Source organism: Micromys minutus (genome assembly GCF_963924665.1).
Source record: "Micromys minutus genome assembly, chromosome: 8".
NCBI lineage: Eukaryota > Metazoa > Chordata > Mammalia > Rodentia > Muridae > Micromys > Micromys minutus.
The window spans coordinates 50,260,474-50,288,439 of NC_137977.1; the positions used below are offsets into that span (position 1 = coordinate 50,260,474).

The 27,966-nt window shown below is 43.8% G+C and overlaps 1 protein-coding gene across 11 annotated transcripts in view; it reads left to right on the forward strand.

The window, feature by feature from the left end:
* NEDD4L (NEDD4 like E3 ubiquitin protein ligase) overlaps positions 1-27,966 on the forward strand; it is a 302,617-nt gene that overhangs the window by 169,655 nt on the left and 104,996 nt on the right. For 8 of the 11 annotated variants that reach the window (XM_080920284.1, XM_080920287.1, XM_080920290.1 and 5 more), the window contains exon 1: positions 12,178-13,446. In XM_080920284.1, coding sequence (XP_080776410.1) covers positions 12,349-13,446 — 1,098 coding nt within the window. In that variant the 5' untranslated portion in view covers positions 12,178-12,348. Of the gene's footprint in view, positions 1-3,395; positions 3,478-6,261; positions 6,301-8,562; positions 8,617-12,177; positions 13,447-27,966 lie in introns of those variants that run through there. The other 3 variants (XM_080920294.1, XM_080920285.1, XM_080920286.1) reach the window with 1 other exon arrangement.

Here is a 27,966-nt window from a genome sequence, read left to right on the forward strand (position 1 = left end):
AAGATAGGGAGCGTGCCTGAAGGGAGGAACATCAAACTAGATAAGCCCATTTGGTTCCAATGATTTGCAGAATATTATTTGTCTTCCAGTTTGCAGGGGCCTGCAAAGCTTGACCTTCTTACATGAATGTTAGCTCTGAGCTGTATTAAGTACCCAACACCAGAGGTGCAGTAACTAGAAACCAGGGATGGGTTGTTTCGAAAAAGATGCCTAGCCTGAGCATCTTTCCCAGGTGCCTGTGGGTATGAATAAGGAAGTGTGGAATAGCTGTGGTTGGCACACCCCATTCAAACTATGTGGCAAATCAGCATCAACTAGGTCAACAATCAGCACAAGTGGGAAGTAGAAAGAAGCAACCAGAGAAGCCCCCAGTTGTCTCCTAAGAGAGTAAGGAGAAGTGTCGTCTACAGCAGCGGTTATGTCAGGGACAGATGTACTGTTGGGCGCTGTGCTGGCCTTTACTCATGTTCAGCATCATGATCTGGGATCTGGGATCGCTAGATCACACTGTGAGTTAGGGATGCTTGTCCCACCTCATTCACGAGTAGCCCAAAGGTGAGTGTGGTTAGGCCCCAGCAGATAGGGAAGGGATGCACCAGAACTATGTACACTAGTAACTGCTCTCCATGACCTTAGACTTGTACCACACTGACCTTTAGCCAGCTCCAGCCCCTTGGCCTGTGGCCAAAGGCTCTTAAGACTGAGATAAATGTACACCAGGAAGTTTCTTGGTCAATATTTCATAGGGTCTATTATGCCTCGAGCACTCCAGGCTGTATGTGAGCAGGCGTACCTCCCTCATCACAGCTGGAAGACACTGTCCCCTGGTCAGAGACCTCACACCGTCTCCAAATATGTGTATCATTAGTACAAACGCAGGTGAATAAACTACAAGTGGAAGAATGTGGATATTTCTAATAAGGTGAGGCGTGGCTACTCCTTGTAGTTAGTTACATAGTAGCCAGCAATTGCAATCACAGATCTAAGCCTAAAAACTCAGCAGGGTGCATGGGTACTTTGTGTATTATGAGGTTACATGTATGGGTTTACACTCTCTTGTTCTCTACACCAGGGGTGTGTTCTTGAGACTGAAAGCAGGCATTATTGAGCTTATAAAGCAATAGATTGGCAGCTAGGAAAGAAAGCAAACAAAGAAAGTCTAGGGCTGGTTAGTGCACATTTCAAAGACCACTTAGAACACTGGTTTTCCAAATATAGATGAGGTGCCTCTGCATCAGGGAATGTTCTAGAAATGTTAATTCTTGGGACTCTTCTCAGATTATCTGAGTTTAGCTTAGGCCATGGAGCCCAGCAGTCTGTATTTTAATCACCCTCTCCTCTCAGAGATTTTGGTAGACCAAGGCCTGAGGATTGATCAGAAAGGCCAATTGTTAATGTCCCAGACCAGAGACCTCCAATAGAAGGTATTCCTGGGCCTTGTGCATGGAGTAGGTGCTGGGTCTTGGTGGCTGTTTTTCTGTTTCTCTAAAGTGTCCTGGTAAAAATGTGAACATGTCTAGTTAAATACTCCTTCCCCAAGGCAAGCTTGACGAATATCTTTTTCTGTATACTAGTATTTTACATATCTTTGGTTTTGTGTGTGTTTGGAGTGGGGATGTATGTGTGGGCGGGTGAGTGAGTGTTTAGGTGGGTGGGTTTATAGATGCAGTTACCCCTTCAGGTGTGTATAGAGACCAGAGGACTACATTGGCTATCTTCCTCAGTTGCTTATGACATTTACTGTTACTACTACTATGATTATTATTTGGTTAGACTGGCTGGCCTGTGAGCTGAGAATGACCCATCTCTGCCACCTAGACATGCATCTACACTCAGCTCTTATATGGGTGCTAGGGACCCAAGCTCAGGTCCTTATGCCTGCACAAGTACGTCACCCACTAAGGCCTATCCCAACCCTGTGTTTTGTGTATAGTATCTTACCTATCCTCTTGCTGCCGGTCTTTTATGAAGGGCTCTTGACATAAACTTATTCTCGAAAACAAGTAGGAGTTAATATACTCAGCATCATGAAGTACTTTCTAAAGTCTGCTAATACTCTGGAAGACATAATCATTGTTAGGACAGCCCCTTAAGGCTAACTCTCTCCATTGTGTGTTGAGAGCGGTTTCTAAGACAGGGTTTCTCTCTACCCTCCAGCCTCAAATTTCTCCTCATAAATTATAGGGTTTTGTTAGGGCACCTCCCTGGCCAGCTGTCCATCTCTCAGATTGGCTTGAAACTAGCACAATAGAGTGATAGACATAAGTGTATGGTATAGATAATTAGTAATTAAACAAGTGAAAACTGGAAGGATAAATACATAAGAGAGCTTTGTGTTTTCTGAGTTCTCAAGAGTAACCTGAGAAATCTTTTCATACAGCTTAGTTTTTCTACGTGTGTGTGTGTGTGTGTGTGTGTGTGTGTGTGTGTATAGGGATGTATGTGCAAGTCAGAAGATAACAGGAAAAATAACCATCAGCTTTCTCCTTCCATCCTTACTTTTTCTAGGTGTGTGTGTGTGTGTGTGTGTATGTGTAGGGGTGCATGTGTAAATCAAAAGATAACAGGAAGGATAACAATCAGCTTTCTCCTTCCATCCTTATGTGGGTACCAGGGGTTGAACTCAGGTTGTCATACTAGCACTGGTACTTATACTGCTGAGCTATCTTACTGTCCCCACCGACATTTTTTTTTTAATGAAAACTTGAACAATTTAGAGCATTTGGGTTAGCAAAACCAGAGAATCTGAGGGGATCAGCACTGTCAAAGACAGTATATTGGGTACACTTTTCAGTACATGTCTTGCTAAAAGATGTCTGCTTCTTGAGTTAAAGACTGCATTATATCCTAAGACTTGTAGTCGGGAAACTTAAAATTTAATTTAGACTTTTCTCAAGTCTCTATCTTCGGGTGACTGCCGAATTTTCTAGGTTTCAGTGTTTAGTTTTGAAGTGTTTGTTTTATCTGTCATGGTTTAGGTGAGTAATTGTTCTATATTCACGAGAAGGAGAATATTTTTTACCCATGTGGTAGAAATGAGACTATAAATGGGCTGTAAACTTAAAATTTCTTGATAGGTGTTTATTGATGGGAACAGGTTTCCTGTATCACTTAATAATCTCTCTGAAAATTTGTCAAAGGTCTGAAAGTGATAGCAACTTTAGTTGTTGCAACGATCATTTTTAAGGTTAGAACACTGGTTTCTTTGTGTCTCTGTTTAATTTGGGCTCTGACAGACAGGAACATTTACTGGAATCTGCTGATTAGTTTATAGAGATCAGTACGATCTGCGGTGTTAACTGGTGTTTGCATCTTAATTCCATATTGCTGTTTTTGTCTGACTTGTTTCTAATGAAAAAGTACCACACCATTAACTGTGAGCTGTCTCCTTGCAGTGACCCGTACGTGAAGTTGTCATTGTATGTAGCCGATGAGAACAGAGAACTTGCTCTGGTTCAAACGAAGACAATTAAAAAGGTAGGTTGGCCAACTTTTATGAAATTCATATAAATCATAATTTGACATTTTTGTATTTTTGCTTTGTAGCAGCTTATGCTTTAAGAATAAGATAGAAATACTTTTTTTTTAAATTTTAAGTGTCCCTTAAGTAATATATTTGAAATCATCCATAGTCCAAAATTTCTTTATGTTTGATTTGAGTTATCTGTATAAAGTTTTTTTTTCTTATAACGCATATAAACAAGCAAATAAATTTTCTGGTAAATTCAACATTTTTCATAAAAACATGTAAGCTGTAATGTAAAGTTTATTTAATGAAACGGGTTGTGGAATTAGCAGGCAAAAGAGGGTTGGTGTTTAACTTGAAATACATGTTATATAAGGAAGCAAAATGCTTAGTTAAATGAAAGTAACTAGGAATGTATTGATAATAAAAGTTGTAGTATATACATCTTTTTCTATTGTTGGTGTGTGTTGTGTGTGTTCACATGGAGGGAAAATTAAACATGGATGTGCGGAGGCCAGTGATAAAATATCAGGTGACTTCTGTAACCATTCTTTTCCTAGTTCAGAGACAGGGTGTGTGGCTAATCACAGAACTGGCTTGCTAGGGTAGATGGGAGACTCGGAAGCCCTGGATCTGTCTCTGTGTCCCTGCAGGGATGACAGGTGCATTGCTCTGCCCACTGTTAACACGGGTGCTGGCACCGCAAACGTTTTACTGACTGAGCCATCTCCACCCTGTAACAAAGATGCCTAAATCCACTCGCCCCGTGCCTTTGTTTACACACATAAAATACAGGGATATTTCCTGGGGGTGGAGGTGGCTTTGTGAAAGAAAGTTGCACATTTTTTACTAAGAATACTATATTTGTGTTAGGGTTGTTTGTGGGTTACTATTATCCCCCAACACACACACACACACACACACACACACACACACACACACACACACACACACTTATGTACGTTTCCCTGAGTCTGTTAGATAGCCTTACCACTTTGCAAAAAAAAAAAAAATGTATCCTGATTCCATGATTGCTTTAAGAAATATCGCATCCTTTCTGCTGCTATGGAGACACTTCAGATCTCTGGCACAGCCGGGTCATTTTGTACAGGAAACAGAAACGCAGTGCCCTTCACCTGGCTTTGAGACTAGCAGTGAAATCTGTTTGCAAACAGAAGCCAGTGTACAGATTAGTGGGAGGCTGCCTATGAAGACGGAAGCCATTGTTCCCAGTGTTAGGCGCCGGCATTTGTTCTGTTCCCAGTGAAGTTGGGGCACCTAGTTGGAACAGCAGTCAGGGGGCCTAGTCCCCTGCTGGACTAGAGCCAAGGACACATGCCAACGACGAGGGTATTGCAATGTCTTTCATTTGGAGTGACAGCCCTGTTTCTCCCTCCGATCACCAGCTGGAGGGAGTGTCTCCATTCCTGCAGCCAGCCTCCTGGTTAGTATTTGCTGTGCTGTAGTGTGTTGTGCTGTACTGTGCCATGTTGGGCTGTACTGTGCCGTGCTCGAGGGGGGAACCTAAGGCTTCTCTACCTGGGTCCCTGCGCCATTGGCTTTGTGGTCACCTTTTGTCCTTTGTTTGCCTGGCAACACCTCATATTTCATCCCATGTACCTGTCTTCCAGGTCGGGAGGGGAACATTCACACACACACACACACACACACACACACACACACACACACACACACACACAGCACAACACAACACCAATTCCATCTCAGTTCTATTCACATTTGGGGAGCTTTTTTTTTTTTTTTGAGGAGTTGGGGATGGGGAAATTGGGATCTTGCTGGTTTTTGTTTTTGTTTTTTTTAAACCAATGCAATTGGTCATTGTCGTGTTGTTTTGCCTGTGTGGTATTTTGTGCTGATTGTTTGTTTTCAGTTTTTCCCCCTCTACTAAAAGGCAAATGTGCTGTGAAATGCTTTTTTTTTGTTTTCAGAATTTTACAGGCTGTGTTTCTCAGACTTTTATGCCTATACAAACTGTATGTATGTGTGTGTGTATATGTGTGTGTGCCTTCATAAAAAGTGCTTTATATTAATTTGAAAAGGTGTATTGTTCAGGCTGAGCATCAAAATACTATGGCTGTGTTCTTGCACTGAAATGTGTATTGAAATAGATTGATAAAATAGGAATCATGCATGAGGAAGACCAACGGATATTTTTAATGATTTTTTTTAAAAAGAAAAAAATACAGTTCTCTTTGGTTATAACCCCTTTCTCTCTCTTTTTCTGTGTGTTGTGGGGTGTGTGTGTGTGTGTGTGTGTGTGTGTGTGTGTGTGTGTGTGTGTGTGTGTATGTGTGTGTGTGTGTGTGAGTGTGTGTGTGTGTATTAAAATCTCATCAGTATTGTTCTTTATAAAAATACTCTTTAAATGTCAATCGACATGATGTAAGTAATGAGCGTTTTCAGCCATTCCAAGTTTAGCACACCCTTGTACCAAATAAAGGGAGTCGGCAAAGTTTACTTCCTTCTTGACAGAGTAAATCATTGATAACGTCATTTTCTGAGAGGAATTTTGTTTTCATAGCTCTAGGTCAGTTAAGCCCCAGCATTTTGCCTCTGGGTAAGCTTGTTCATGAAATTTGTGGTTTCACAGTCATGGACCCATCAGTTTCAGAAATACTGTCCCTCCACATGCATTTTGGGTTTATAGAACATTCTCAAGCCATTGACTAAATGCTGCTTTTAATTGCCATTTTGAAAGCCATTTTTAAGAAGAAAATGTCTGCGCAGATGTGAAGAGTTGTATCACATTAGTAACAAATTAATCTCTCTTCCAGACGCTGAACCCAAAGTGGAACGAGGAGTTTTATTTCAGAGTAAGTTTTTTTTCTCTTTTGTAATGACTGCTACTGATCACTAGACTGATATTGATATATGAAAATAGACTCCTGGAAAGAAAATTACTTAGCATTTTAAGAGAATGTTTGGGCAGGTAGACTCTGAATGTGTCCTAGTTTTTGAAAAATCTATGGAAGTTTCATTTTGAACTCTATAGGAGAAATAAAAACAGGTTGTCAAAATAGCACTTTTTTTTTCTCAACTCAAATTTTTCTTTAAAAATAAGATTGAATTAAGTTAGTCTTACTTTGTTGGTCAGTTTTGTTTTGCAACCTTTGAAAAATGAAATTTGGAGAAAAACGTAAGAAACAATGCCATTTAAAACAACAGTTGAATTTCTATAGGATATAGATTTGGAGTTGCTCTTCCACATTAGAAAGATGGTTGAAAGGAAGCATTATACATTGCCAGTGATGAGATCAGGGTGGTCCAGTGGTAGAGAACTTGCCTAGTACTCAGGAGACCCTGGGTTTGAGCCTCAGCACTGCTTCCTCACAAAAGACAGAAAAATTACCAGTTATGTTCTGGTTAGGAGGGAAAGGTTCCTAATTCACAGATCTAGTGCATACAATTACTTTCACTACCACCAAGTAGGAGAGCGTTTGCTTGGCCTCTGACACTCGCTGTTTAGAGCATCTGGACACAGAAGGGGATTCTCTGAATCAGTGGAGACTGTTGCCTACCGCTGTGTGCTAGCAGATATTAGGACTCACTAAGTCCTCAACCATTTAATTGGAAGAGAAGGCCTTTCCTGTTTAAAAGTGAAAGCTTGCATTGTCTATTTACCTGTGATGCTATATACCTCCAAACGGCTCCAGCTTAGGCCTTCTAGTGCCACTAGGCCCCGTGCATAAGATCCTGGAGCCTTCTTCTCTCAGCCATGATAGGATATTTGCACTGCAAACTTGGATGACTTACCCAGCATCTGTTTTCTATTATGTTCAGAGCTGAAATAAGGCTCCCGTGATCAGCCTCTACCAGATGGGTTTTAGATCACTCGGTGAAGAACCGAGAAGCTGTTGGAGGTCAAGAAGTGTCTGTTACTGGCTCTTAATTGACTCTCAGATACAGCAAGCAGACTTCTCATGAAATTCTGATTGTCTGTACCCTCCTCTTTGAACCGTATTGTATACATTTTAGTAGATATATGACCGTTTCAGTGAGTCATGCCTGTGGGCATATTTTGGTTTTTTATTAAAGATCTTTATTTCCTTCCACAATTTCATATTGAATGCCTATTATGCACCTGTTCCTACTGTAGACTATGGATGAATTCCTGATGAGTGTGGGACACTTTGCAGAGTTGATGGGCAGACAAACATGCATTTGCTTGTTCTGTTGTAAGCTGTCTGCAGACCCAGGGCCAAGACCTCAAGTTGAGCACATGAGCTGTCTGTGCTGCAGTCAGATATAGTGCCATTCCATGTTCCATTAGGAAGGAGCCCAGACCTAGCATTAGACCCAAATCCCATGTCTGTTGTGACCATTCATAGCCTCAGAGACCATCAGACATTCAGTCTCCTGGATTCCTTTTCCCCAAAGAAAGAGAATTCCTTTCAGTGGAGTCTTTTCCCCCCTGATTGGCAGGCAGGGATATAAATATCAGTACACGGTGCCATGTCTGGGAGGGTTGGTAACTAGTCAGTGGCACCTGAGTCTACTTGACAAGGCATTGGTTATTTGGGTGTCTGTGGGGAAAGAGAAAGAAGCAAACACTGACAGCCTTGAGGGCTGTGACTTTAACCCTGACTCAGGGCAAGTTCTGATTGCTCAGTAGACTGGCTTGTGGGTTCCTGGGCAAATTGCTTCAAGCCTCTGGTGTCAGTTATTTCTCTGGTGTGAAAATGAAGTGATAGTCACAGTGTTGGGTTGTTGGGAGAATTAAATGAGAGCCATATGGTGTTAGTGCTTCAGGAAACTATAGTTGTAGGTAGGATAACAGCGGAGGTAGTAAGTAGCTGAGCATAGGACCTTGACCTACAGCTATGAGGAGTGTTCCTGTAAAAGGGATGGGGAGTCCTTTCAGACTGTTGAAAAATCACTCTTCGGGAGATCATGATAAGGGTACTGTCCTTTTCTGGTAAACCTAGGTATTTGGGGTAGAATAAAAGCAGATAAGCGGGTCAGTTATTGATGTGTAGTAGAGTGTGCTAGGAGTCATTCTTAATTGTTCCTGTCTCTTATTTCAATCCTAAAACTCTACCTGTTGATTTTTGAAATATAGTGTCTGTTCCCTTTAGGTAAATCCATCTAATCACAGGCTCCTGTTTGAAGTATTTGACGAGAACAGATTGGTAAGTCCTTGGTTTTGAATTTTAATTTATTTCTTAAAGCTCGGTTTGTCCAAACAGTGCCTTCCAGATCCTCTGGCTCACCCAGCAGTGCACATGCCCCAAGAAGACTGTTTTTGTTTCACTGTTGAAGTTCTCAGGTCCAGCAAATATTTGTATGTGACTAGGTAAAAAAATTGATTTGGATATGTGTATATTTTTTATAGTTAATACCAATAAAAATCACCTAGGATGGCCTCACCCCTTCTGTGCTTTCTTTAGGGAATATGGATGAGTGTGTGCACCTGTACAAGGCCACCAATCTTGTAAACAAGTCATCTCAAAATGTTCCTCGGCCATAGACTACCACACCAAATCGCCATCAACTATAGTGATTGCCTCTGGGGAAACAGAAATCTAATTACCAGTTAGTGTATAATTAAAGCAAGTATCCTTAGCTGGTGAAATCAAACAGGGGTACTTTCTCGAGAAAAATTCTTAGGAAGGAATTTGAAAGGACTAGCATGAGAGCTGGAGGTATGGCTCAGTGGTAGAGGACTTGCCTGTGATGTGTGAAGTCCCATTCCCAATACTATAAAAACAAACCCATACATGAAGGAAAGCGCACGAAAGACAAAATAAGAACTCTCAAAGATGTGCTTGAAGAGAGCTGATATAATAACTATCATTTTATATATATATATATATATATATATATATATATATATATATATATATATATGTATATATATATATATATATATATATATATGGTGTCTCTGTGTGTGTGACATAGAATATATACTGCATGTATGACAGCTCTGTAGAATCAGTTCTCTCCTTCCACTTTTATGTGAGTTCCAGGGACACAGGTGACTGGGTTTGCATGACAAGTGCAGAGACATTTGGCTGTTTTCCTAAGTAACTTGGATGTTCACTTCAAATTCTCATGAGCCAAGGATCCCAGCTATGAAAATGAACATGATCAGGCTATGTGTCAGTCTTTCGAGCACTCTCAAAAGTGGGAATACATTTCACAATTCATCAGTTACCTCCTACCTACTGCCCCACCGTAAAGGAGTGTGCATTCGTGAACTCATCTTTCTACAGAATGTAATAGAAACTCAGCAAACTGCAGAAGAGCTTGAGGTTGACACGGTGTATCAGTAAGAGGGTCTTTGAGACAAAGGTACGCACTCCCTGTTATTAGGGATGCAGGAACTCTGGTTCCAAGGGTGACCCTGATGAAATGGCAGCGAGGGGACATACAGGGTCCAACACCTTGTCTTGTTAGTATCAGCCTATGCTGGGGAATAACCTGACCTTCTACCCTTGATAAAGGAGTTGGGGGTGGGTATAATCTGGCGTGCTTGGCTTTCGTCTTGCAAATGGAATACTAACGGATTGAACCTTCCCTCCCAGGATCTTTCCTGTTATAAATATGGGATCATGACGGCTTCGTTGAAATGAAATGTGCCTTGGGAGAGTGATCATTAGGGGCGAGGACTAACTCTCCTGTGAGTTGCACAGTGTAGTCCTGGCCTCTCACCCTGCCATCTAACAAGGGCCAGCCGGTGAATGAATTAGCAACACGCACTGAAATAATGCAAGAAGTCTCTGCAGGGACAGGGCCTCCACACATTGGTACTTACCCTCTGAATTGTAGGAAGGTGGCAAGGGGGGAGCCATTTTTAAATGAAACAGTGGTCCAACTTGAAGAGAAAGTACCTCTTTATGTCCTTCTGCTAGAGAAATTTATTGTTTAAAAAATATCAGATTTCCCACTGTGTGTGATCTAAAATAATGACTGCTGGTGAGTTACCTTGGCATGGGTAAGAAACTATTTTTCTAAACCAAAAGGGGGCTTTTGAATGCAGAGTGACTGAGGAAATCCGATGATCAATTGTGTTTTACGTGTTCATGCTATGCCTTGCCCCAGGCTGTCTGCCGGGTACTTTCTACCCATACAATGTAGTGCTGGTGGTGGCTTTTTCTTTGTTGGCTGTTAATCCGGCCAAGACAATACGTGACAGAGTCTACTTGGCACTGAGCAGACCAGAGTCTAGGTCTCACAGAGGTTACTTTTTGCCATTCAAAACTTTGAGCTTTTAGAAAACAAGGTAGGTATGTATAAACACTGGATTAATCCACCACACCCTGTGCTCCAGAGCTGTTGACAGAAACATGCTTTGTGGATTTTAAAGTAAGTTTTTGTCACTCTTCGCAGCCTGATATTTCCTCTTCTATTTTTTAAAGTCCTGTCTAAATAAATCTCTTTGTTGAGGAGCTGATGTTTCTGGGTGATAGGAAAGAGTATATTTAATATACAAAGCATTTTCAGATTTGTTATGAATCCTATGACAGTTTTTTTTTTGGGGGGGGGGAGCATTCAACTTTCAGTTCTCAGGTCTTTTCTGGCATGTTGCAAACAGAAAGATTCTAGGTTTGTGGCCCAACTGTGGTCATCTTGATGAGTTCTGCCTATAAAACAGCTCCAGGCATTCATTTCTTCTGTATGATATTCAAGTTAAATTATTACAAAGTCTCCACATCATATCTATCTCTCTCCTCCCTCCCTCCCTCCCTCTCTCCCTCCCTCCCTCTCTCCCTCCCTCTCTCTCTCTCTCTCTCTCTCTCTCTCTCTCTCTCTCTCTCTCTCTCTCTCTCTCCCTCTCCCTCTCCCCCCTTCCCGTCTCCCCCCTCTTCCTTCCCATCCCTCTGTGTGTCTGTTTGTCTGTCTCTGTGTATGTCTGTCTGTCTGTCTGCCTGCCTGCCTGTCTGGTGTTCTCATGTGTCATGCAGGAGAGTTTGTTTTCCCCTGCTGGGTTTCTTTTCTGTGTTAACTGTTATGTGCGGTGATCATATTACATGTGACACACACACACACACCCCTCTTTAAATGAAGAATGTTTATAGCAAGTAGCAGGAGCTGGACCAGGCCACAGCTGGCCGTGCAGTAGTGTGTGCCCCTGCGCCTCCACTTGGCTATTTTGTTACTTGTAGATCATGGTCTAATAATTTCCCATTAAAGGGACACTAATTCCGCGGGGTGTGTGACTGTATTTATAGCACATTTTATTACTTTGCATTCCCTCGTGGTAGTGTGGTGATATCATAACAGAAACATAACATTTGATGCTTGAGAGAGTTCACCCTGCAGCCAAGCTGTATTTGACTGGTTCTCTGGTCCGGCGGGGAGGTGGAAGACACACCCTTGGGTCTCTGGCATCTGGCTGGAAGGAGACCTGTTGCTCTTGGTAGTCCGGAAAGCAGTGCCCTATGAGTGTGATGGGTCAGATTTACAGCATGGTTGCGCATGGTTATGAGTGTGTTTGCTGCCTTTAGTCAGCTGCCCCAGCTCCCTGCTGGGCCGCCCCTTTCTGACTGAACTGCAGCAGCTGGGAAGGTGCTGTTTCAGGCTCTTGCCTTTCAGAGGGGGGAGAAAACAGCAAGAGAAGGGAAACTTCACTAAGTCCAGAAGCTGGCATTGGAGGGGGAGCAGGCGGTCATGTGTCTCTGGCCATCCTACCCTCTGTCACAGAGGAGATGAGAGCGCTTTGCTCTTATCCAATCATGCCTGGAATGCCGCTTGCCACTTGGGCTATTTCTGCTATCTGTCGCTCTTGGTGCCGCAGTGCTAACGGTTTGGCAGATGGGACACTTTTTCTTGGAGTTGGTGTCTTTGGGTTTTGACTTCTGGCAGTGCTGGGCGTGTTGTTGTCGCTCACCCTCTCCCTCCCGGCCCCCCTGGTCACCATGGCCCATCGGCTTCGGTTTCATTTTGGCTCTGGCCGTAGCAATACGGCCCCCGAGTCTGAGATTCTAGACCAGGAAAGAGAAGAGGACTTTTTCATGGCATTCCAGACGCTGCCACGGAGGAGCAGCCCGCACCCCTTGGCCCAGAACGCAGGGGAGGACAGCGGCCTGCAGGAGGGCGTGGGTGCTCTCAAGCGCAGCTCATCCATGTTCATCCCGCAGCTCCTGTCCGGGGTGGACTCTAGGCCCACTCGCAGCTCCTCCGTGCAGATCTCCCTGCAGCGAAAGGCCGCAGACGGTGCCACAGACAGCTGCGGGCCACCAGAGGGGCCCGACGACAGGCCCCCCAGCGCCCAGGCTGATCTCGGAGACCAGGCCGCAGCCACCAGGGTCTCTGCTCAGATCAGCTCATCGGAGCTCTCTTCAGTGGACACTCCTAGAAGCTCCCCTCCAAGAGCAGCCTGGGACCCGGGGACCCTGGTCAATGGCACTTGTGACCATCGCGGTCAGTGTCCCCGTCTGACCAAGGATACAGAGGAGGCCTCCCCAGGCCTGCGCATCCAACACAGAGCCTCAAGCGCTGATGTGCGCCAGGTGCGGCTGCTGCCCTTCGGCCCGGACGGCCAGGCCGAACCCAGGCGCTGGTCCCTTCAGCATGTTCCAGATGCTTCTGGGAGCTCTGGGAAGCGCTGCTTTGTCTTTCAGCTGCAGCAGCCCCATCAAGGCACTCTGGGGCTGGGCAGTGACTTCAACTTTGGCTTCACTGGCACCAAGGGGGACAGGTTGGTGAGATACCCACGCATTCGGCTGGAGAGGAGCACATCATACCCCACCCAGCCCCGAGCAGGCCGGGTGAGCCCCACTGAAGACCGAGGAACCCCAGAAACATCACCTCGGGCCGGTAGGATGGTCCCTGAAATCCGCAGGACAAATTCAGAGAGGACCCCACAGACTCCAGGGTGCATGTTCAAGATCAGGCAGGATCAAAATGCGGGGCAGCAGCATTTCCGAATTCTTGTGACTCGGGGACCTGAAGAAGCACCCCCAAACCAAGAGGAGACTCCCAAGAGCCCTGGACACCCTGGAGCCGGTGTTCCGGTAAGTCCATAGGTCTTACAAAAGACCAGTCCAAACCAGAAAGCTTGGTTATTTGCAGCCTGATCCTCTGTGGATCCCAGTGTTTTGGTAGCAGTCATTGAAGCAAATTAGCCTTTCAGGAAAAAAAAATCTTTTCTGTAGGTCTTGGATATCAAAAGGCTCTGTCTGTTCTGGAATCTCAAGCTTAACACACACCCTTCTTAGATTTCCTTCTGGATGAAAGAACTTTAAAAGTATGCTTCTTAAAATTAGTCTACTATAAAGTAAGTCAGTGCCTAAATGTGCTGATGTTAGGAGTGCATTTGAAACCATGCTTGCAAACACAAGGTTCCGACCACAGTCAGAGGAAGTTCAAAGCCTGTTGGGAAGGACAGGCATTTGAGCCTCTTCATCTAGTTTGTACTCGTTTCTTCTTAAAGACAACATTCGTTCTCCTTATCAAATGTATTGTTGTTGGTTTCTAGCCATTTGGTGATTCTGATTAAGACTGTGTGTCACTTCAGGGACAGTAAGAGATGTGTTCTGGTTGGCTGTGGACAAGGTGCCACGAGAAAGCTGTGGTGGGGCCACATTCCACAGCAGAGTAACTTGAGTGTCTAAGCCAAGGATGCTGACATGGGATGGTGCCCTCTCTCCAGCTGCGGAAGCAGTCCTTAGAGGGCATTCTGGCTTCGCTGCATGTGGGCGTTTGCTTACTCCTTTCTGAAATGGAGTACAGAAAGACAGCTGCTGACTGCCCAGCCGTGATGTAGTCAGTCAGTCCGTCCGGTGCGTCTGTCAGTCTGCCGGGTGCTATCCTCCACTCCAAGAACAGCCTCCAGTTTTTAAATGGTCTCCCTCCCCAGAACTTCCTGTGGTTGATAGTTTCAGTGTATGATTGTGAGATGCCCTGTGGACCTTTACGTTTGGGTGTCAGTATGATCTGTCTTTTCAAGGTAGGCAGCCGAGTCGGTATCCTAGAATACTATGGGCCTTTGGGAGTGTTTCTGGTGATTCAGGTGAATTTCATCACACAGACCCCCCCCCCCCCCCCGCATTGCTGAATTTTCACCCATGTTTAGGAATAAACAGACGTGAAAGGCAAATGGATCCTTTTCTTCTCTTCTTATTAAGTCCTGTAGCTGTTCTTGCTCAGTCAGTTTCCTCTACTGTGATCCAAATTGCATTGTGATTTGACAGTGTAGTCTGTTTAACCTACCCCAAGAAATCACTGTTGAAACAGTGTCAAGATTTATCAGCACAGTCTTGTGTTCAGCCTTTCCTTAGGTTTATGTGGCCACTGAAAACAGAAGTCATTGTAGTGTTTAGGTGCTGAGGACAGACAGATGCAGTTACATGACCAAACTCTCAGTCTGGAATCTCTAATGAAATTAAAAAAAAAAAAAGAGTATCCTAAAATTATATGGATTTTAAGAATGTAACTGGCAAGACCAGTATATCATTGATTTCATTGATTTTTCAACCTGTGGGTCATAACCCCTTTGAGGAAGGAGATATTCACTCTATGATTAACACTATCAGATACTTACATTATGATTCATAACAGTAGCAAAATCACAGTTACAAAGTAGCAATGAAAATCATTTTGTGGTTGGGGGTCACCACAGCGTGAGGAACTGTATGAAAGGGTCCCCCAGCATTAGGAAGGCTGAGAAGCCCCGAAGTAGAGGAAAGAACATTCTGGAACGGAACAACGACCTTGCCTTGGAGGTCAAGTGCCACCTAGAGAACATGTTTTCTGTAGACAAGTGTTTTGAACACGTAAATAATCACCACGTGGTTGGCAAACTGGTGGTTTTCTTTTAAGCAAAAGCCTTTCCCCCAAAACAAAACAAAAGAACAGCAAAACAAAGCAGGAAGGTAAGGAAGAGGGAAGGGAGGGAAGGAAGGAAGGAAGAAAGGAAGGAAGGAAGGAAGGAAGGAAGGAAAGAGAGCAGACCTGATCCTGTAATGGGACAATCTGTCTATTTACCATCTTTGTGTGTATATTATAGAGACTAACAGTGTTAGACCAGCAGCTGCCTGGGCCTTATTATCTACAGTCTGGCTGCCACTCGCCTCTCTCAGTGGTTCGGTATCTGCTTCTTTAGTCTAAGGACAGTTCATTGTTTTAAGTGAAAAGTTCAGTACAATTGATTACTCAGTCTGGGTGTAAGTGATGTAGAAAATCTTTGGACTTGGAATTCCTTTTGCACAGTGTTCAGTGTACCTTTATTTTTTTTTCTTACAACTTTATTTTTAAAAAAGAGTAATATATATATATATATTTTATATATATATATATATATATATATATATATATATATATATATACAGATTTTTAAAGGCATTTTGGCATAGCACTATATGAATATTTTTGTCAGTACTTAATTCTTTTAGAGGTTTGATAGCTTTAAATGTGCCTCCCAAACACTCTAAATCCAAACAACGTTAACCAGCTAGATTCTTAGAAAATACAGGGGAAATCTGGGTGAGAGTAGGCTCTCCAGGGTCAAACATCATCCATAAAGCAAATCTGTTTTTAAAGGCAACAGCTATAGAGAAGTAAATGTCTCCAGGGTCTTAGACTTCATCCATCTGCAGCATTCGTGAAAGTCTCTTGATGAATTAGTTCCCAGTCTTAGACTGGGCTTTTCCTTATAAGCCTCCTGGCTATATCTGAGTTATGCAAAGATGGTTGGGTTGTCTTTACTGTCACACAAACACCCTTTACACAGATAACTGCCAAGCTCTTCCTTTTCCAAGCCTAAGGAGCCAGCTTCCTAGACGCATTGATACTAAGTGTTCAAGGACTTCCATGCCTGCTGTTATCCTAATTACTTAGAAAGGCTGGGGAGTTTCTTATTTTCTTACTGACACAAGGGTTTGTAAGTAGACAGAGAGAGGAGGGCCCAGGAGCAAAAGCAGGAATTCCTACAAGGTAGAAGAAGGTAGGGCCTTCCCTTCCCTTTCAGGCCCTCTGAACTCACTAGACCCTTCAGTAGCACGGTGGTCTTTTGTGAATACAGGTGAACTTCTCTGGATAGCAAAGGAATATGCGAATTATTTTTATCTGGAGAGTTTCAGTTTGACTGTCTCTCAGCAAAGAGGCTTTTACAGTAAAAATGTTAATTGTTTAAAACCATAAAAATACCCCAATCAAATTTTAGCCATCAGTTTATTTTTTAGAAAGTTGACGTGTGGTTTCAGTTTTAACAGATTTTATAAGCTTCTGTTTTATCCTTTCGAGTGTATTGATCTCTCTTTGTGAGGCCACGCGTGAGAACCACCGAGAGCTATATGACTCCATCTCAACTATTTTCAGCACTGTCTTAAAAGTTGCATAGGCAGGACACAGGGCTGACACTGGCTAGGGTTGGGTCCCCAAGTCAGCAGGTATGTGGAGTGACAGCTTGTGGTTTGGCACCTCACAATTAAGATTATTATTGTTGTCGTTATCACTATTATTTTATTCAGCAAATAAGATGTGGGGCATAGCCATCTTACTGGGCTTTGCTAACTAGTATATGAGCGCTGTTAACCCACTGTTTCAGGTGGAAGCATAAGATGGTATCACATCGATGACATTAACATTACTTGTATTCTGTAGTACTCTATGTATATATGACCCACACACACACACACACACACCATACATGCTGAGCCTAAAGTCAGTTTTAATGTTCTTTGTAATATAACATTTTTGCTGAAAAATTGAGTGAAAGACCAGAGAGCTTTGCAGCTCCGCTCCTCTGTTCTCCTGGAGGTAGAAAGCAGCTAGGGCCCAGGCTTTGGCTCATTCCCTGACCTCTTGTCTCCCACGAGGCCCTCTAATAATTCAGTTCTTAAAAAGAACTGAGCGAAGGGCTTTTGATTCTATAAAGTGAGGTTGTTTTTGTTTCTTCTTAATCTTGCAAACATTTTGGCGCCATGTTGGCATACTTTGGCCATAACGTTTTGCTCTGACAGATTTCCATGGTGACGCTCATTGTTCTTCGTAGGCTGAGGGATCTGTGAGATGTTTCCTCACTGTGTGACTTTAAAATGAAGGTGCTGCTGGCAGTGCACCTCAGTAGATTCTGCCTGACAGTGGTTATGATCCGGTGCCGCAGCTGCTCTGCTTAGGTAAATCTTGAGGCAGACAGACTTTCCTGGTCTCTAAAGTGAATCACTAATCTCATGATACATACTAATAAATGTACTGTCCTCATAGGGTTTCATAAGGCCAAAATACTTTTATTCGTTGAGAGTTACCTTTAAAGGCTGGGTGTGGTGGTAAAAGTCTTTAATCCCAGTACTCGGGAGGCAGAAGCAGAGGCAGGTGGATGTCTGTGAGTTTAGGGCTAACCTGATCTACAGAGGAAGTTCTAGGACATGAAGTTAGCAGAGCCATGTTTGAACAGGAAGTTAATTTGGAGGATAGAGGGTGGAGTAGATTGAATTTTAAAAAGCCTGCTTCTTGAAGATGGGAATCATTCAAAACCTGAAGCCAATTCTGATCCTTGTGAGTCAAATGTTCCTATCTCTCAGCCAAGAGAAACAAAGTATATATTAAGTTGGAGTAGCCCTGATTTCATTGGTTTGATGATCCTGGTTAAACTTTAAAATTGAGTTACTTTGTATCTCTAAGGCTGGACATGTAGCTTAGGATGTGGGAGGTCCCATGTTACTCCTCAACAAAAATAGATGTGTGTGTATGTGCATGTATGTGTGCATGGGTGCACATGTGCGTGCGTGCGTTCGTGTGTGTGTGTGTGTGTGTGTGTGTGTGTGTGTGTGTGTGTGTGTATAAATGAAGTACTTTGTATTGGCTCCTTAAGCACTAGCACAACTGTCCTAATTTTCCTAAACTAGCCAGTGTTTAAAAGTGCTGGTAAGGAGGGTGAAACTCTACCACGTAGCAAGAGAATAAACATTTTTCCAGGCAAGCATGCATTTCAGAAGTCCTAAAGTTTACACTGTCGGGTTTCTAGTCGACCAGCAAGTCCAGCAACTTTAGGTTCCCTATAATAACTTGGGGCATCTGTGTGAACCAGCCCTCCTTTCCCAAGGGCTTTCTGTGTGCAGGGCTAGTGTAGAGACACTTGATGCAGAAGGACAGTGGGTTTTCATTCTAGAGACTTAAGAAGTGCACTCCTTTAAAATATACCTAATGGCCCGTGCATGTTGTACTTGCCCATTTTTACAGCTTCATAATCTCACCTTTGGAGTTTCCCCCCATGTCCCTTTAGAATGCAGGGCCGTACATGAACCTCTCAGAGAGGAAGAAAAATGCTTTGGTCCAAACTTTTATAATTAAGGTGAGTAGGTACTTAAAGTATATCAGAATTACTAAAATATGGGTATTAAAACTCTAGCCTCCTCCCCACCTAAACCCAAAAATTTTAGAACTTTTTTAAATCTAGTTTTTCAGGCTAGATTTTACATCACAGAATTAAGATACTTTTTAACTTCCTTAAGGAATTAATCCGGGTGTCCTAAACTAGCACCAGGCTCTCTGGGCTTCTTTTTTATTCTCTGTTAACCAAAATGGCTTCGTGGCATCATATGGCCTTGTTCACAGTCTTCCATTCCATTAAGGAGACAAAAGATGGCATGCAACCTCAATCATTTTAATTTAGTTTGAATATTTTGGATGACGTAATCTCATGGTCAAATCATGCTGCTTGACGGTTGGAGAATTTGGAACAATGCATCTCAGCGGCTGAGGGCAATGTCCATGAATATGGTTTTCAAAGATTTACTTGTTTTAACTTTCTGAGGTCAAAGCTCTGTGACTGGAAATGTTGGAGTTTGTAGAGATGAACTTCTAATATAAGCAGAGGCCTTTGTGAAGACATGCTTGTTTTGCGCTTTGTTCTGAGGGGATGGGGCTCAACTAGTGTGAGGTGCTAAGGAAGCCCCCACGCTGAGCCACACCCTCACCTTTGATTCTGTGCCTTTTGAGAGTTACTCTGGCTTTCCATAACATTCCACAGAACGGGTGGGTGTAAAGAGGAGTTGGGAGAGCACTGTGCTGTTGCTGTCATGACTAGATTCATGCCTGAGACCCTGTGGAAATGAGGAGAGATCTTCACTTTCTCCTCATATATCTATCATGTTGAACTTTGGAGATTTTCATTTCTGCTTCCACCTTTGTGAAGTGGGTAATTTGATAGGGTGTGTATGTGTGTGTGTGCATGTGTGTGTGATTACGGTTTTTACCCCTCCTCCTGTCCTCCAAGTCTCTGTACCTGCCCCATCCCTTCAAGCCCCCACCCCCTTCTCGTTCTCTGCATAAAAGGGCTAGCCTCAGTGTGCATCAACTAGCTGTTGCATATCAAATCACAGTAAGACTAAGCACCTCCTCTTCTATTAAGGCTGGACAAGGCGACCTAGGAGGAGGGTCCCAGAGACAGGCAACAGAGTCAGAGACAGCCTGTGCTCCCACTGTTAGGAGTTCCATGTGAAGACCAAAGGGCTTGGGTTCCCTAGCTGGCAGTTCAGTTCCTATGAGCCGCTGTGGGCTCAGGTTGGTTGATGCTCTGGGTTTTCTTGTGGTGTGCTTGATCCCGCTGGTATCTTTAAACAAACAAACAACCAAACAAAAATGTGTATTTTATAATCAAGTTCCCCCAAAGTTTTATTACAATCAGATGAAGACTGATTACCCAAGGTACCCAGCCAATCAAAAAAAATTTTAACTGAGACCATTCCCTTCCCTAAGAGTTTTAAGACTTTTGTCTGGGAAGACCACTGAAATCTACCTTCCTGTCTCCTGGCAGAAACAGTCTGTGTTGAACAGCTATTTTAAACTTCATGCTTGGAGTTCAGAGAGCATAGGGCTATCTTTATCCCTGGTGAATGGTTTATTATCCCTGTGAAAGCACAAGTTGCACACGGGTGAGAGAGATGCTGAGGTGACGTGAGGAGTAGCCCTTGCCCGTAATGGCTTTATACTCTCAGAGCTTCTGATGTAACACAGGATCTGAGAAAAACCAGATGCCACAATGATCTGGTGGATACAGACCGTGGGACTGTGATGCCACAGAGGTCATGTAGAGACATCTTTCTGACTCTCCCAAACTTAGAGGGAGGTGTGACTGGTGGACAGTTTCCTCAGAGATTAAAACATTCCTTCCTGCAAGGAAGTTCCTTAAACAGGAAAGTAAACAAGTCAAAATTCAGCAAGTCCCCAAAACGGACAAGATTCACTTTCACTAGGCCCTTCCCTCCTGAGTAAGCAGTAAAGACGGAAGAGCATCGCTCTCATACAAGCCAGGCTGCAAAGAAGTCTCAGACCAGAAGAGGTTTAGAGCAACTGAGACATTTAGAAAAGACACTGTTCAGCCTCCTGAGCTGACGGCAGGCTGTGCAGTGCTCCAGGTTCCCAGCTTTTATGAGCTTTCACCCATGCTGGAGTGGGCTTTGCTGATAGAACTGTCTGAGTCATTTCTATTGCAATGAAACACGTTGATTTACCAAGTTGGATTTTGTTAAGTATCCATACTTTGGTCTGTCTTAGGTTCTCTCTCAGGGGTGAATAGCTGTATGGGGTCTCTCCAGGAATTTTTGTCATTCAACCACAAGGCAGCATGTAAAAAAGGCACATGCAAAGAAGTCAGTATTTCATTGTGGGGATGAGAGTCCATAGTTACTTACTCTACAAAAATACCTGAATCTGGAGTGAGAAAGTTAAGGTTTCTAGTCCTTCTTTGGTCCAAGTACTAATTGGGAAATTTAAAAAAAAAAAAAAAAAAAAAAAAAAAGACTTCACTGAATATATGTACGTGTATTTTTTATATCAATGATAGGAAATCCCTTGTCACATTTTTCCCACTTGCCATTGAGGACCAAAGGGTTAGGCTGCCAGGAGAAGCCTAGGCATTGACGTTCACACAGCTCTGCACCTGAAGTCTGTGTCTTGGTGATAGAGCAGAAAACTCCTGGATTGTTCTAAGTGCTGCTGTCAGTGCCTTAGTTTTGTTGGAGCATTTTAGATCCCGTGGGGGAAGGAGTTGGTCATGTTGTCCTGACTCATGCAACCACAATATTTATTTAAACCTTTTCTAAAACCTCTTCTTCTGACAGATAAGACTTTTTTGTCTGCTGGAGCAAATAGTTAGGACTCCCCCAGAAGAACCCTCCCAAGACCAATAAGATAGCTAAATGAACTTGTTTGTAGATCAGGTGGAAAAGCACTCATTAAGTTAGGCATTAGCTCAGAAACTCCTCTTTCAAGCGAGGTCCTTTCCCAGATGGTGGGACCACAGCAGGGAGCCAAACCAACTCACCCTGCTTTAGTGCCACCAGACTCTGCTAGCAAGGACAGGGAGGAGCAGCAACAAGCGTAAAGCTCAGCATAGGTGATGATGGTGAGGGTTATAGCAACAGAACCAGGACAGGGATTACGTGAGGCAACCTCGGGCGACGCAGAGCAAGCACGTCAAGTCCATAGCTGGGAGGAGATACTTCAGAGAGACAAGTGCGTGCAAAGGACCTAAAGGCCAAGCACACTTAACGAATAAAGGGTATGACAAGGAGGGGCACATGGCTGGGTGCCAAGTACATAGGGATGGCTTCTAGTGACAAAGCATCATTCCTGTTGCTGTGATAAAAGACGGACAGAAAGCAACTTAGGGAAGGGAGGTTTCATTTGACCCAGTTTACAGCCCATCACTGCAGGGAAGACATGGCAGCGGGAACTTAGAGCAGCCAGTTCCACCACATCGGCAGATGAGAAACGAACGCATGCATGCTGAGTACTCAGATCGCTAGTTCTAGTCTTAGACAATACGATACCCAAACAGCGGGCTGTGTCTTTCCGTGTCAGTCGAGACAAACCTACATACATATGTTCACGGGCCAACTTAGTCTAGACAGTCTCACTGGGACTCTTACAAGTCTAGATGATGTCAAGTCACCAATTAAAGGTAACCGGCCTAGTTAGTATATGGTCAAGTCACCAATTAAAGGTAACCAGCCTAGATAGTATACGGAACCCATCAGGAAGCAGCAGCATGGGGTGCACAGATCACTGTATGTATGGAGATGCAAGGCTATAGAAGAAAGGGCTCTAGTGGGGGCAGAGATGGACCACAGTGGCCACTATACTAAGAATGTTCAAGGCAAAAGGAGCTGAGAGCCAAGCGAGGCTATCGTAAGCTCATATTCCCTTCAAGGATGGAAGGTCGTGGTCCCTGACTTACATTTCTGTCACCAACCCTTTCCTCATCCCCAGTTACTCCCCAGAGTACCAGGGATGATCATCGGTTCTCTGAGGAGGTCACCTCACCTCAGTATTTAGCCTGGCATTTTCATTTTGCAATGCTGGGAAAAATGAGGAGCTTTTATGCTCCTCCAGGGAGTGTTATTTCAAGATGTTCTCTGCTGCCTGCGTTAGGCCAGGCTGTGGGTGGATGTATTTTTGCAGCTTTGCACCAGAGAGTCAGCTTCTGATTTGCAGACTGCATATTGTCCATTGATGAATAATGTGTGGGCTACAAAGCAGATACATAGCTTTTAAAATAGCTCATTTATCCCGCAGGCTTCATCCCCCCCCCCCCCACGTAACCCCCCACCCCCATCCCAGTGTGAGGCAGGCTCATCAGAAGCATTTTCTGGAAGCAGAGTTTGAAATGTTTTTCTTCAGCTTCTGGGTCATCAGTTCATCTTCTGTCCTGTCATGCATTTCCTTGGTCAGCTGGGGACTTAAGGGGTGGGCACACAGACACAGTGTGAATCTATTGGGAAAGACATTGATGGGAGTTGGGGTTTGGGGAGGGGGTTGGAATGCCTGCTGAGGAAATAGTTGCTCCTTTGAGCTACTGAAAATAGTTTGTATAATGTGGATTTACACAAAAGAAGAAAGCAGGCGTCATGATTTCTTGGACGTCCCATGGGCATCATAAAGTAACCAAACCCAGCTGATCTTCATGACTTTGGCTGTAGAACCAGGCCTGTATAGGGGTTCTGTGTGGGAGATGATGATGTGTCTTGAGAAGAGGAGGAGCCTCCCACTAGGAATAATGAGGCTTGAGAATTTTCCTGCAGTGGTCCTGGGCACAATGGGGTCTGGAGGTAGAGCAGTCTCCTCTCTGATGCCACCCCACCCCTAGTCTGTGGGTCAAGGATCTCCTGTCATACAAACCTCCCTAAGGGTTGTTTTCCCTTTGCACAGAGTTCTTGTTTTGCCTGGTGTGTTGCAATCTGTAGGCAGTGGCCAGGTGACATCTGTTGGAATGCTGATGTGTGCTGCCAAGCAAAACAGATGCAGGAGGATTTGCCAAAATGGAGAAGGACAGAGTGGGCGGTAGAGCGTATTGGGGGCAGACGGCAATAATGGTGGTATTTATAGACTGGAGGTCTAGCTTGATGCCACCTTGCCTCAAAATCCATAGGAAAGCTTTCTAAGTTCATGCTGGTGTCCCCAAGCATACGGAGTTGTTATTCCGTTCGTTTCCCACCCTGAATCCAAAATGGTGTTTAAATGGTTTAGCACAGAAGTGATTATGTAGCAACATGTTTTCTATAAACCACTGGCCACCAGATTTTTTTTTTCCTTAATCTGTATTTTTGTTATTTTTGAAATAGAGTTGAATTAAACCTAGACCGGCCTGGAATTTGATCCACAGCTGAGACTGGCCTTGAACTCTCAGCCTTCCTCCCTCTGCCTCTAAGTACTGGAGTTCCAGCGATGTACCTTCATGCCTTGCTACATCATATTTTTTTATGTTAGTGTATGGAGACATTTGGCAGTTGGCTGATTCCACTCCCAGTGGGCTAAGATCTGCTCCATACACTGCAGACTGAATTCCTAGAATTTTATTAATGATTATCCAGAAGTGAGCTTGTTGGCCGTGAAGGAGCAAGAGAGGTGCAATGATTCCGTTTCTTTTCCATTTGAAAATACTGGGCAAGAAGCAAGGGAAGGGAAGGGTTAACTTTGATACTGGCACATCAGATAGGAGTGGGAGACATTTGACAAATGGTCAGGAACCAGAGAGTGAACAGGAAGTGAGGCCAAGTTAACTCCTGCTGACCCACTTCCCCCGTCTAGCGAGGCTCCATCTCGTGAAGGTTACACGACCTTCCCAAACAGCAGCACCAAAGACCAAGTTTTCAAACACGGGAGCCCAAGAGAGACTTCATATTCCAACCACAGCAGAGATAGCACCTGGGAGCGCAACTAGGTACGCTGATGTCGCTGACAAGCTAGACCTGTTTGATTAGTGACAGCCACGGATGTGACATGCCATCTCTTCTCACCTGGCCTTCATCACTCTCAAGTCTTCACGTTATGTGGTGCCTCCTGCTGGGCATGGGGACGTGTGCCACAGAATAAACTCAGGACACCTGTGCGGCACCTGTGCGTTAGGGTGACGGTGTTCCAGTGAGGAGTTTCGAAGTCTGCAAAACATAGCTTATCTCCAGGAATAGCTCAGAAGTTAAAGGGTTAATTTTTCTTATCAGTTTCCGACTGCAAGAAGGAAGTGGAAGTTCTAACTCAAGGCCAGGACAGGCCGGTCTGTCCTGTTAGGGCCTGTGCACAGATGGCCTTTTCTCCTGGTAATTGCGTTATCTGCCTGCTGCAAATATTAGCCTAGTGCATTTTTGTGGCTTTTGGAATGCCACTTCATAAAAAAGGAGGGCAGTTGTCAGATTTTTGTCATTTCTGACAGAGTTGGGAAGTGGTTTCTTCTCATAGGCAGCAGAATCTGAAAAAGAGAAGAGACAAGGTTCCTTGGGTCCCCGTTTTAAAAATAAGATAGTGTGGTCCTTTTTCCAAGTGTAGACCTGCAGGTCCCATCGAAGTTTGGATCTCAGGGGACCTGATGCCCAAACTACCCTCTTCCTGCTGTCTGGGGTTTAATTGTGCCAGATTTGTGTTCTCCATAATGTCCATTGTGGGAACCATACAGGGATGGCTTGGCTTTCAGATTGCCCAATGGCTCTCATGTTTACGTAGCTCCCCATGATGCCATCCTAAGTAGACAGTGTCATGCATGTCCCAGGTTTGTTACTCAAAGTGACCACTGTGACATAGAATCTGGTTATTCTTAATCACTGTGCATTTCTGTTAGCAAAGCAACAACAGATTCCATTTGGTGCCTGGCCAGTGAGCCTAACCTGCTCAGAAAGCCCCAGGCCAGTAAGAGATGCACCTGAAGAACCCTTAGGGTTGAACTCTGACCTCTGCACACAGACTCCAGTGCACATAGGAACTTCGAGCACATGTCCAACAGTATGAGCATGCAAGTGTGTGTATGCATACACACACACACAGGGATGGGATAGTGAGGGAGGGAGGAAGGGAGGCTGGTGGGGCTAATAAGATAGGTACACACTTAGAGCTGTTTTGACAACCTCGGAGCCCTGTGATCTCAGAGATTTGGAACGGAGCACATCTTCAGTTCTCTGCGGAGCTGGGGATGCTTGCGCATCTCTCAGAGCAGTGGCCTTGTGTAATCTGCTGCTTCCCGGTCTCCGAGGATGAAGAGGGCAGCTCACTAAGCTTAAGCTTGTAACGCTGTTCATCAGAGTCAGATCCTAACGGCCAGGAGGAAGGATGCAGTCATTCTGAATAACGCGCATGCTGCCGTCTTCTGCCTTTTCTTCCTGTCTCTTTTCTAGTTTCCTCTTTGCCTGCATCAAGCATCTGGAGATCAGATTTTTAGAGGAGTAGATGCACAAATTCAGTGGGCTCATTTGACCCCCTTTATCTTGAGCCATGGTGACTTCCCTTGTCAATGCCTAATAACAATAAACACTAACTTTTTGTTGTTGCTCCCTCTGAAGAGAAGGCAAGAATTTCACACAGATGTTTAAGGACTGAATTTGCAGCAGATCTATCTCCTGAGGCATCGTCAACTAACGGATATTAATTCATATTTTTTGGTTGGCAAGTAAGGAACGTTATCCTTTCAGAATTAATTACTTTTCTGCTGTAATGGACGAGTCCTGAAGTGGGAGGGAATATCAATTTAAAAGGTTTTTGTTTTGGTTCTTTGGGGGGTTTTTTGTTTTTTTTTTTTTTTTTTTATGTCTCACTTGATGACCACCATCAACAACTTTTATTTTTATAACTTTAGATTACAGGACTTTGGAGAGACCAGGGGTTTATTTACTTTTATAAAAGTCTTCCCTTTATAAGATTGCTCTTGGGTAATGCCTACCTTTCCTTTCACTGTATTTCTTAAAAACTGTTCTCTCTAGTCTTCATGAATCCCAATTTTAAGTTACTCTTTTAGAAGCATGCCTGGAAAAAAATTAGTTGTAAACTAATTTTATTTGTTATTTTGAGGCAGGCTCTCATGTAGCCCAGGTTGATGTTGGAACCCTGGTCTTTTTGCCTCCATCTCTGAGCGCCGGGATTAGAAAGTTGTCCAGTGTGTGTAGTTTTGGGGATCAGAACCGCAGCTTCATCACTCTGGGCAAGCAGTCCGCCAGCCGAGCTATATCCTCAACCCCAAATCATGTCAGACAACTCACACTAAGTAGCCCGAGGTCAGTGTAAATTGTGATGCTCATAATCCAAACCAGTGTTAGAGGTTGAGGTCTCACCCCCTACATCAGCTGTGTGTGCATTTGCCTCTTGCTAAGCAGCAGCATAAAGGTGTAGCTGATTGAGGATTTTCCCTGCTCAGGGTTATCAGGTTTTTCTGTTGGTAATGATGATGTTAGAATGTGTTTCTCTTCGGTCCGTGTAATTTGCCGACCTAATGCCGACTGTGGTTCTCTCCAATCTCTGAGTTTCAAGAGTCTATTAATAAAGCATGTGGAGAGAATTAGTTGCTAATTTTGGATGTGCCTGAAATGAGATTGTCAGCAAATTTTACCTTCAGACCTATGACTGCGGCTTGCTGTGTCTTGGGCATCATCCCTGGGACAGAAAATAAATAGAGTCTCTGGAAAAAAAAAATAGAAAAGAAGTCTAACACTTTTCATATCTTATATTTCCTTTATACTTGTCAGTGTTCCTTAGGAACATTTATATTTCTTTTTTTCTTCCCAGACGTTTTTGTGTTAAGATTTGATGTTCTATCAAACAGCGATTACAAGTCTGTACCGGTCATGAGATCTTTCAATAAAAAGTAAAACCTAAGTAAATGTTTACTTTTAAGCCCTGACAAGTAGAGAGTTAACTGTGCATTGTTACTGACAGAAGGAAATTAATATTTACTTCAGTCACCACCTATACCAACAACAAGGAAGAAAGAATAAACTGAGGCCAGGACAACTTGTGACTCACCGGCTGTAGCTACTGGGAGTCAGTCCAGCTAGGTGACACTTCGGAATCCATTTGATGTCCTAGGCTCTGGGAAGTCCATGGAGGTACAAGTATTAAAGAAGACAAAGGGGCCCGTTTTTGAGGGACTGTGGTTGTTACCAGTAGCAAAGAGACCCCCGATAAGTGTAATGTCTGTGTGTATGTTCTCATGAACGTGCCCAAGGAAGTGAACAGGAACAGAGATAGGAAGTTACATGGATTTATGTGTGCTTGGCTGTGCAAGTGCATACATCTCATGTGTGTTCAGATACCCAACGATGCCAACAGATCTT